At 32.8% G+C, this 12197-nt stretch overlaps 2 protein-coding genes across 3 annotated transcripts in view; one reads left to right on the top strand and one right to left on the bottom strand.

The window, feature by feature from the left end:
* LOC150082123 (STAGA complex 65 subunit gamma-like) overlaps positions 1–12197 on the top strand; it is a 70923-nt gene that overhangs the window by 39152 nt on the left and 19574 nt on the right. For both annotated transcript variants that reach the window (XM_090379993.1, XM_090379992.1), the window contains exons 5-7: positions 857–966; positions 2519–2640; positions 3616–3800. In XM_090379993.1, the coding sequence (XP_090236119.1) occupies positions 857–966; positions 2519–2640; positions 3616–3800 (417 nt within the window). The remainder of the gene's footprint in view (positions 1–856; positions 967–2518; positions 2641–3615; positions 3801–12197) is intronic.
* The window catches only part of LOC150082124 (trafficking protein particle complex subunit 2-like), a 55621-nt gene continuing 47879 nt past the window's right edge, over positions 4456–12197 (bottom strand). Inside the window, exon 5 of the mRNA XM_090379994.1 lies at positions 4456–4638. The gene's annotated coding sequence lies outside the window, so the exon portion shown is untranslated. The remainder of the gene's footprint in view (positions 4639–12197) is intronic.

Below are 12197 nucleotides of genomic sequence, written 5' to 3' on the forward strand. Positions count from 1 at the left end.
CCACGTGTATTTCTGAATATTTCTGAAATGAACAAGGAAGTGTTTGGATCTTTTCACAGATAAGATTGTTCTCTTAGTTTGATGCATGATTAATATGAAAAGGTGGGGGCATGTTGTATGAAGTCATGAAATTTTTGGATATGGTGTATACATAGTAAGAATAGGATTGGTTATCTGGTATTTTTTAAATGTAAATGTAGTTTGATATTTGGGTTCCCATAGTTAACATTTTCCTATATAAAGGATGATAATTGTGCCTGGATTATGATTTGTTCCTACAGTGAAATGATTTATAATTTTACTTAAACTAAAAATAAAATTGCAGATCTTTTATGAAATTATATTAGCTTTGCTAATATTAAGGTGCCCTAGAAAAGACAGGCAGTAAACATCACATCACTTTGGCTTTTATAAATGGATCCTGGAGATGTCCCATTTTTTTCAAGTGTGTATTTTGTCCTTTTTCATCTCCAGAATTTATTTTGTGATTTTCATCCCTGAAAACCTTGTCACTTAAACTTTTCACTTTTGAAAACTTGTCACACAAATGATAATACCAGTGCAAGTTCAGATATACTGATTGATTCAAAAAAAGAAAAACAATTTTTAAAATCATAGATATGAAAACTGCATTTATTATGGTTGGGACATTCACAGATCTGTTCATCTGTGTATCAAACTTGGCTGTAAAATGTTTACCTCAACAACAAGTCGAGGTAAACACTTCTATATATGTATCATTTGGTATTTGATAATTTACTGCTATGTGCAAGGTTAGTATTCCATGAAGATTTGAAACTGTTTACCCAGTAGATAATCACATAAGAAAACTGACTCGAACCTTCATTGTTTTCAGTGATTTTGTATTGGGAAGAGGAAAAGCACCTCCTGAATTGGGATTTCAGATAGTTCGCCAGCTACTTAGAAAATCGATTGCAGCAATATGTGCTCATGCAGGCTTTGATAGTATGTATTTATGTGTGATATTTTTTTTATTTATGTGTGTTTGCCAATGCTTATTTTAGTGATTAACTGAAATTGGTGAACCTACCAATATTTACACTTAATTTTATTGGGAAAACAATATTTAAAAACTAAATAATTATTCCTTTATTCTAATCAGCATTTTTCCAGCAAAGACCTCCAATTTTCAGAAAATAGGCATCCTCTCAAAGGACTATGCCATTTGTATATATATATTATGGACTTTACTTGAATAAGTGATGATAAAAGTTTTCCCTATAATTACAGGATCAGGTATTTATGAATTCATCAACTGTACTACATTTAATAACTTCTGCATACCATATCTTATCACCATAGAATAACCAAATAAATGAGACAACAAAACACAATTTTTTTATTATTAAAACAAGAACAAGTGATTATATATAGATGTATTAACAATTCTAGAATGAATTATTTTTCTTTGAATAATATTTATAGAATCCACTTGATAGTTTATCAATGCTAAACATTAAAATTGAATTTTGCTGATATTACTGAACATCAGTAACATTGCTGTTGATACTGGTAGGCTCCAAGGAAAAGGAGGGGACAAGAAATGGAAGAAAGTATGGAGTAATAGATGGGAAGTAGGTGATTATCCAATTGTATAAAGTGATGGTTAGGCCACATCTTGAATACTGCATATGATTTGGAAATTTCATTTTAAGATGGATATAGATCTGTAGGAAGGGGTGCAGAAAAGAGTAAAAAGATTAATTGGAGACACAAAAGGGTATCCTTATCAAGGAAAATTTGAATTCCATAAATTGCAGCATCTGGAAACTTGGCACCTGTGTGGTGGTTCAAGTGTATAAGGCTTTAAAAGGTTACATAAACAAAATGCTGATGGCATCATTACTCTTTCTCTGATGACCCAAACAAAGGGACATTAAATTTAAATTTTATAAAGGATGGTTCCAGACAGAGGTGCAGAAATCTGTTGCTATCCAGAGAATAATTTATTATTGGAATAAAATTCTGTGTAGTGTTTTTTGACTAATATATTGGTGTTAGACATAACATAAGTTAACAAACTGGAAAAAAATGAAAAAATATTATATTTACAGTTTCTTTTTTTTTTTATCCCAATTGATTAAAAACTGGCTTTCAAAAAATTAATTAAATTAAAGATAATGAATATGGGTAGACATGGAAAGTTGTAACTGTTTTGTATAATAAAAATGACAGTTATTTATTCAAACCCACTGGCAAATGTGTGGTGGTCATTTTTTGAATTCCTACTCCCCTTTTTTTATTTATTTATTATAGCTCTTTTGTGCTCTAAAACCACTCTTTCCACCTGGTCATAATTCATAGCACCTTTCAAGGAGAGATTTTTTTTTTTCTTGGTTTCTATTAAAAATTTAAGATCTCTCTATTGAAATGTCCCTAATGTATCTTACGTTTTTACACACTGTAAAAACTTACAGATAAAGGATAAATTTTATATAAGCATTTTTTTCATTTTTTATTAAAACAAGAACATTTTAATATAATTTAATTTCCACAGCAAGTACAGAAACTGTATTGGATACGTTTACAGACATTACTCATGAACATAATCTTCGGATTTGCCGACTTTTAAGATTTGCAGTTGATAAGGAAGCACTAACTGGAAATACTGGCTTTGTGGTAAGTAATTGTAAATATTTTTCATTTTCAAAAAATGTAAAAACTACTTTTTTTTTTTTTTTTTTTGACACAAAAATCCTATTTTTCCTTTTCATTTTAAATAGAGCATCTATTTAATGTTACCTTGCTTGTCTATTTAATGCTTAAAAAAAATTGATATAAATTTCCATTGATTTTACAAAAAGTAAAATAAAATTGTAAAGTGATGAAAATTATATTTTTATTCAAACAAAACAAAACAAATATTAAGAAATTGTATTTAAACATGTTAAAATTATAAAAGTTGGCCATATAAAGAAGAAATCAAATAACAGATTCTCTCACTAACGTGGATTTGTACACTTCCCACAATCAACTTTTCATCAGTAACACAAAGAGTTTATAGCAAAGAAAACATAAAAGCACATGGTGGGTATCGGATATTTTCAGACAGTGAAAACCATACTTTACTATTATCAAAGTACACACCATAGTTGTTAGAGAAGATAAAGTTGTCATAATACAGTATTAACTATTGGAAAAAATTTAAAAAAAAAAAAAGTCAAATACTCTGTGCCCAATCCAAAAAAAAAAAAAAAAAAATCCAAATCATATTGGGTCTGATGGCCATCTAGACTAATTTTATCTAAAAAAATTGTCTATGACACTACAGTAGAGCCCACTGTAGCCTAATGCTTAAAAAAAAAAAAAAAAAAAAAAACCCAAGACACAGACACCTTATGTTTCAGAATGCCATTCTGGCTGGAGAGAGAAACCAATGTACCTCTTTTGATGTTGGTAAAGTCAAAAGATCAGTGACTATTACCTGGCCAAAATTAATGTTGTTCTGTATGTTTGAATTATTCAAAAGCTCTTCATTTAATCTAGATGTTTCTAAATAACTGATATTTCATCATGTGATCAAATTAAATTTCACTAGAAAATTTTCTTTGCTCTGTCTGTCTGTCTTCATTAATGTATTTTTCAATATTTCAGGATGCAATGGAGCAGGTATTCCATGAAATTGGACTTGGTAGTGTCACTGCATTACATCACTTTTATCAGAATAGAATAGTAGGCTATCATAATCATATATTAAGAACATGTCAACAGCTAACTGAAGAATATGAGAAGCTTCGAATTCCTGAAGTAAAGCCCCCTGAAGATGCTAAAATTATAAAGTGCGTTATCTTTTTTATATTTTATTATATTTCATAATGAAAATGTTCATAAAATACATGTATGTTAAGTAGCTATGTAGAGAGCAATGTTTTTTATTTGCAATAATTCATGTTTAAGTTCTCTTGTCAAATATGAATTACTGCAGAGTCTGTAAATATTAGTCTACAAAAAGCACTGACTATTTATAAATAGTTATAAATGGCCACTGCCCTTCACAGACTAATGTTATGAGTGGGATTCCACAGGATTCAGTGTGGGGCCCCTTACTCTTTCTAATATTATTTGTACATATAAAATTGAATGTTACCTTCTGATACCAGGAGATGGTAGGAGATATTACAGTATATCAGGTAATTTGAAATGTAATGTATTTTGTGATCACTACTTTTTCTCAACCAACAGTATAGGATTTTTATATGAATTTTAGTGTGCATTATTAGAAAATTCAGTCTGAATTGAGTCTCCTAGCTTGCATAATTCAAAAACAACTGCTGGCAAACATCATTATAACAAAAATGGAGATAGTAAAAATTTATTAGTGTACTGCATATGATATCATTATAAGTATATAGAACCTTTAAATTTTATATTTCTATTCGTTCCCAGTAATTGGGTAGAATCACTGAGAATTCATGTAACTATAATTTACATTATGGGTGCACGCGTAATCCATTTTACGTACACTGCAGGAAAAAAAACTGATCGCTAATGATACAAAAACATGTGATTTCCCAACGCAAGTGCTGTGCATCTTCAATTCACTGCCCATACATGCTCAATTTGAAAGAGAATGACTGAATATGCTTCAGAGAAACAATACTTTTGCAACTGGAGGATCTAAAAAAAAAATAATTATTCTTTAAGAATCACAAATGAGGAATGTTAAATCCTTTTAAATTTCTTACATGTAATAACAAATATTGCCAAATTGCATTTTTGCTGCCATTATTTTTATTGTTTAGTTTTACATAAAATATGGATACTCTCTTTCTAAAGAAAGAGAGTATCCATATTTTGGGATATTATTTACTGTTTAATTTTGACAATGACATTTCTCTCTTCTAAATAAATAAATAATTTTTTTTTTTTCTGTTTATACTCCGGCACGACAACCAAGTCAGTAGAGTTTACAATAAATTGTCAAAACAAATATTTATCGTATTTAGTAGTCACGGGCGTGAACCCCAGTCCACTCAAGGAACGCGTGCTATGCACTCTCACTCCTGACCACTGGGCTACGTCAGGCTAGCATTGCTGCTCATTCATTAAACTTAGTAGCATAACTGAACTATTCTTGTAATTACACAGAGTACTCGTGTGAACTGCTGAGTAGTAATTTCATGTTACTTCAGAGCAGGTCAGAGAGAAAATACTCAGTATGTAGATACAACTGTAAAACTGTACTTTTGATTACAGTTGTGAAATTTTATCTTTGTTGTGCAGAATTAATTCTATTTTTCATGGGCATAAATTAAGTTACTATTTAAGGAAGATGAAGCTGCTTCTGGAGTTTCTCTCTTTTTTCAATACCGCTTTGCCAAACCAAGTAAAAAAGATATAAAATTTGGTAATATCTGAATATGAGATGCCACTAAACACGATGGCAAGTTAGTTTCCTATTACAGGTTCCTTGGGGGAATCTACCATTGTTATGCCTACATGTTTATCAAATAATAGTTGAGTGACAAACAATCAATGGATTAATTTATTATATAATAAAACACTTAATTTTGATTGGATCTATTTTATGTGCAAAATTTGGGTGTTCTTCATTTCTTCCATTCTCCCTCTGCACATGTTGTGGCCATGTTTCATGGCAAATTTTTTCAGTCCACTGTGATCATGGGTTGCAAAATGATTACAGTTAACAGTGTCAAATATTTACCTAGGATAAAAGAGAAAACATGATTATGAAGTGTACAGAAAGCAGTAATGCAAATGTTACCTTTTTGTATGGATTACAAACATTAAACAACAGTAATATCCCAAGGGATGGATTCTTTCTCTCAGCAGGTTTGTAAAATTATACATAATAAACAACACAATCCTTATTTTAATTATACATCTTGTACACATCAAACTGTTTTACTAGTAATGGCAGCAAAAATTAAACTTGGCAATCTTATCAAATATGAGAAACTTACTGAATTTTTTCACTAATGTATAATGTTTTATATGAGAATCATGAAAATTCTACATAATGTTAATAAGAGTACCTGAATAAAAAAAATTTCTTAATTAATAGCAACATGTTCTGAACTAGTAAATTTTGAATGTACAAGTTCAGAACATGTTTGTAAATTTTAAATTTAAATGTACCAAAATACATACATTTAAATAAAAATGTACATATTTCGATACCTTGAACTTTGAATTAACTAGATTCTGTGCAGTATACATTAATACATTAAAATAAATTGGAGACACAAAATAAATTGTCTCCAATTTATTTTAGACTTTGTTAGGATAAAGTAGTCCTTAAATGAAGCAAAATGGTCAAGCAGTACAATCCCATATTCAGAAATCCCTGAAAACTTCACTACTTATCACTCCTGAAGTTCTGTTGTTATCAGTGCCTGTGTCTTAGGAGTTAAGATGAAAGTTTCCTAAACCAGAAGAAGCCACAAGTTTGGGGCTATGGTGTTTAAAAAAGAGATTTATATTTTTACTTTTATATTTTCATTTTTGTTTGATTTTCTGTTTCATTTTCCTAAACTATTTTTTTCCTAAATGTTTTTATTTCCCTTGTAAAAATGTTTCAACATAGTTATACAGTGACTAGTTTGAATACTCAACTTGTAGTTGATGCCTGTAGCCATGTTCATGACCCCCTATCATGAAGACTTCTTCAGTGGCACTTGAAATTAAAATACAGCAGGCCCCCATTATAATGTGGTTCACTTTACACTGATTCACTATAACGCTGTTTTTATATTATAACCCATATCTGACTATAATGCTGTCACAGATCACGATAACACTCTTTTACAGATTGCATTTTTGGCATATTTAACGAAATCTTTTCATTTGATGGAGTCGATAGCTTGAAAATGAATAGCAAAACAGCATTAAAACGTTTCCCACGCCAACTTGAGAAATTTTTCCATGCTCAGTGAAATTTTCTCGCACACTAATTTAATGCAGTACAGTGACCTGTTACGTAGTTCTGAGATCAACATTTTTAAAAAATATCAAGTATATTGCTTGTAATATTTGCGTTATATGCATTTATCCGAAGTCTAGTCATCACTCAGTACAGTATTAGACATTGTGCGTAACGGACAGTTTACTCAAACATTGTATCGTAATTAATGCAAAACGCAGTTACATTTTCGAAGACTTAATAATGACCGATAAGAATGAAAAAGCGAAAATTAAATTAGACATTTTGAAGCGAATCAGTTCCGGTCAACGACAAGCGGATGTGTGCCATAATTTAGGACTTTCAAGTTTAACTGTAAGAACAATTATAAAAATATAAAGAATTAATTTTAGCAGCAGGAAAGATAGCTGTTCCACTGCAAGGAACTAGGGCTAGGCCGGCTATTAGGATTGAAATGGAAAGACGTTAACTAATTTTATCGAAGATAATATCCAATGCAGAATTCAGTTAAGTTAAATATTATAAAAAAAAAAAAAAAAAAAGAGAGAGAAAGAAATTAGCCAATATGATCTGAAGAAAACTCACCAAAAAAAAAAAAATAATAAAAATGTGGAACCATTTAAAACTGGTAAGGGTTGGTTGAATAGATTTAAAATCCAGGGAGAAGCCTCAAGTGTAGATCAAGGAGCTTAAACTTTCAAAAAAGAACTTGTTAAAATTATTGAAGAGGAGTATTATGTGTTATACTTCTCAACAAGTTTTTAACATAGATGATGCAGGACTTTGCCTAAAATAAGTTTCATATTGAAAGAAGGAAAAAACATGCCAGGTTTCAAAGCAGTGAAGGATTGGTTGACTTTATTGTTAGATGGTAACACTGTGGGGGATTTAAAATTAATACCCCTTTTAGTTTATTTGGAAGAGGGCCAAAGTTCAACTCAAAATCGACACATTTTTCATGATTAAATTAAATCAATTTAGATCAATTAAATTCATGATTTTAATTGGAATTTTAAGTTTAATTTTGATATGTAAGTAGTTACCACATAATTATATACGTGTGTAATGCAGAATATTTTATATGTACAAATATTTGAATATTAAATATTTTGACCGACATTTGTTCATCTTTTCACTACCATTTATTATTGATTAGAAAATATTCTATGGCACCGACTGCAACTCAACAATACATATGTTACATTATGGGAATGCGGCACTCGCTTAGTGCGGATTCACTTAGCGCTCTTTTTCCAGAACGAATTATCAGTGTTAAGCAGGGGTCACCTGTAATGTTTGCATTTATAACTTATTACATTAGTTATTTAATATATATATCGGTTAAAAAACTATGAAATTATTTGCAGCATTTGCAGTTCTCCGAGTACTGGAGCCTTAACTGAGGAGAGAACAACATAGAATGGGAACTGCTGTGAGACAAACAAAAGTTATTATCCAATCAGACTGCTCATTTTGTTTCAGGGTCACACTATAAAATTTGTTAGGTGAAGCCCGTTTTCCCTCATGTGGAGCCTCCATTTCTCTGCTATTCTAGTAGATCTGTGCATTCCACTTGGAAGGGATCCCTTTGCTGCAGGTGCCAGATCTAGGACTGGTGTCACTGGATCTGAAAAGAAGTACAATAAACCCTTGCTAATCCAGTTACAGTTAATCCGAATGTCAGATAATCCTGACCGAAATATGAAAAATTCTGTTCACAGTTGAGTACTTTGAAAGACACACAGGATTTAGGAAGTCTGATGAGTAACTCTTTGCAAGTGCAACATACATTACATTGTCTTGCGTGTTGTTCAGTATCATTGTTGACCGAGTCGAATAGATGTTATTGCTTATATCACTTCATTTGCACTCTTCTTAATATGTATACATGTGCATAAGTTAACATATTTTATATAATTATGGGTTATAAAGAATTAAAAAGTGAAATAAAAAGAAAACACTTTAGTTTAACTATCATTAACAAGCCCAAAGTGATAGAGCAACTTGAAAATGATGTTCCTGGAAAAAAATAATTGCTGAAGAATTTGGTATTGGCCAACAGGCTGTGTCAGATATTAAAAAGAATCTATAAAGACATTTCCTTTAAAATTCGATGTGGGGAGTGATAAAAGCAGTGTATCAAATATACAGCATTAAAAAAGCCAAAAGAAGTGTTGCTGAAAGATGTTGTATTTAAGTAGTATTCCCAGTAATGATCAAGTTGCTGTTGTTGTTTGGTTTTTAGGAGCATTAGCAACCAAGGCCATATTGCTCCGGGGATATGCGGTGGTCATTCCCTGACCTTTCTGCATCCTCCGTATTTGGTGGTCACAGGCTCGAACCCCAGTCTAATCAAGAAGCGTGTGGTATGCACTGCTGCTCCTGCCCACCTGGCTATGGAGGCGCCGATCAAGTTGCATTGGCATGCGACGCCAGCACCACCTGATAAATGTATAAAAAGACAATACATTTATCCATCAATCGATGGATAAATGTATTGTCTTATTATAGTTTTTAAATAAAAGCTCTACAGTGGTATTTTTTATTTTCATCAGCACTGCCTATATCATTAAATTTTCCATTTATTTGTGTACTAAGTTTTTTTTTTTTTTATCTTTTGCTTCACTAATCCGGATTAATAAGGATTTACTGTATAACCAGAATCTGGAGCAAGGGGAATGGAAATGGCAGGGAAGGCTGAAAAGAAGGGAGGGAGGTGTGTTCAGCTCATTTCTGTTTATATTGGAAGGGTTGGAGAGGATTTTGAAAGCAAGTCTCTTCTCTCTTGCAAAGACTTTGGAAGCTTTTAAGTTGAAGCTGTGGCCTTCAAAGCTGCTGTGGAATGCTATATCATTGGCGGCTGTGTTATGCCTCATGTGGTCTGCATGCTTCCTCATTTTGGCATTTGATTTCCTGTGATGGCCGACAGGTCATTTTTGCACTGGAAGGTGACCTTGTAGGCCATTTCTATTTACGTTGGACAGGTTGAAAAGGATCTTTAAAGCTTTCATACAGGCTCTCCTCTTCTAGTGTCATTTTATTACAAGAATTTTTTTGAGATTTTAAGTTAAAGTTGTAACCTTGGTTTCCAGTCCTGGGGCTAGGGAAGGAATGGCTGTGAGGTGTTGTTTTAGCTTCCTATTTCACTGAACCTGTACCTTGCCTCTTTTACTTGTTGGCTAGCCTAGTGATCTTATCCTATCTAGTTAGCCATCTTATTCCATCTTGACTGGTCCTCTTGCATATCTGCCTTAAATTGGTATATTTTCCTTTGTGGTTCTTTCAATCAGTTATTAATAGCTTATTTTTTGAAGCAGAAGTTTTGTGCATCTAATCTCGTGTTCTAAGGACTGCAGATTCTTAGATGATGCCTGCTTTTATAGAAATGAGATGACTGAAGCAAAAGTTAAGAATACTCCTGTGTCAATAGGTTTGTGGTATATGGTGGAGAAGATGGTGTTCGTGTTAATAAGTACATCCAGGAAGGGGATGAAATTATCTTATTCCAATTCCAGGAGAAAGGCTCTGCTGGAATCCTGTAAGTGTTGAAAAAAATCCAATCAAAATATCTTTGCTGTGGCTCCATAAAATAAGAATATCAATATTATCATGCCAGAGCTTACACGTGTATGCGTAGAAAGAAAGGGCAGAAAATTCAAAATCTGCCATGAAAAGTATCCTCTTTCACAATGATCTCTATTGCTCTAGTTCAGGATTATCAGATTCAAGCTGATCTTGGCCAAAAGCATTCAAGCACAACCTGAGCAGGTTTGATGTTAGTACTCCCCCCCCCCCCCCCCCCCCAACAAGACCTACATGAAATGTAGGACATGCAAGTGGAAAAACTTAGACCAGTTTCTTAACCATAGTAGTAGACTTAGGAAATATTTGACTGACCTTTTTCAGGCCAGCATGAAATCGATAGGATAGCAAGCCATTCTCCAACTCAACACCAAGCTGCCTGAAAATTGTCAGGATACTTAACTCCAGCCAGCCAAGCTTTAAGAAAACTGATCTGCAATCAATCACAATAGAAGGAAGGATGGAAGCTCTCTACTGCTGAGGTTAGCAGGCTGATGAAAGGGTTACAAATTGCACCCATGCCTAACAAATCACCACCACCACTACTCAACATGTTGGACCACCTGGAAAGAGAGCCTGCTGCTGATGGTTACAGGCCCACAAACTAAAAGTCTTGCATTTAATATATTATGGCACACCAAGAAGACCAATTGTACTGAGATATATACAACACAATTTCAGATTGCTAAAAAATTTGGTGCTGCTCATCTCAACAATGCAAACAAAAATTCTGGAGTAATCATTTTAGACTAGGCTAACTATGATGACTCAAAGATTCACAATCTAAGTGATGAAAATGTATATTCCAAACTTGAAAATCCTAAAAAACAACTTGAAAAATGGGTGAAGCAAAAACTTTAGGAACTCCTCACTGCCAAAAAAAATTGACAAATGTGTCAACACCAAAAATTGCTAGCCTGCTAACATCTGTTGGAATATAAAAAGAAAATATACCAGCCAAACTTGGAAAATGTCACCCATATCTGGCTCTGGCAAAAAAATTGGCTAACATTTCTTACATAATGCTCACAAACACACAAAAAAAAAAAACTCAACCACCTTCTTGGCAAATGCATATCTAGAATGTTCCTTTATCTAAGCTTGCTAACATACACCCAATGTCTAAACCTGTCAGAATGTTCCCTTATAACAAAGGGAACATTCTGGCAATCTTATATAATGAGTCTGCTTACCAGTATTCACTCCCTGAAGGAGGTTTATTGTCAATCTTCCAGTGATGAAAGCTAAGGCTACCTGAGAGTTTAAAATTCTGATGGAGCTGATATTCAGGTCCCACTTGTGAGTGAAGTGCATCGCATTTTAGCCATTTTGGTTGTTGATTGATCTGCAACAACCAAATCTGCTGCTCCTTCACATTTGGTGGGATTTTTAGTAACTTTTAATATCTGCCCTCCACTCTAGTGACCATGCCATATGCAAGTTCTAAAAATAGTATTAATTGGACCAAATAATACAACAGCACAAATTTATTCTGTATCAGTCAAAAAAAAAATTGATTGCAGTTTGCCCATTGCTAAGAAAAAAAAAAGTTAAATATTCAATTCTGCATTGAACTTTGTCAGACTCTCTATTCCAACTAGTTTGTTGGAATAGAGAGTCTGCCCAAAGGTGGTGCTGGAGGTAACTGCCAAGTGTGAACCAAAGTAAACTTGGTTCACACCCAAGTAACACTGAATAGGCATCACACAGA

This window comes from Mastigoproctus giganteus, chromosome 8 (genome assembly GCF_048544385.1).
Source record: "Mastigoproctus giganteus isolate SK-2022 chromosome 8, ASM4854438v1, whole genome shotgun sequence".
Lineage (NCBI taxonomy): Eukaryota > Metazoa > Arthropoda > Arachnida > Uropygi > Thelyphonidae > Mastigoproctus > Mastigoproctus giganteus.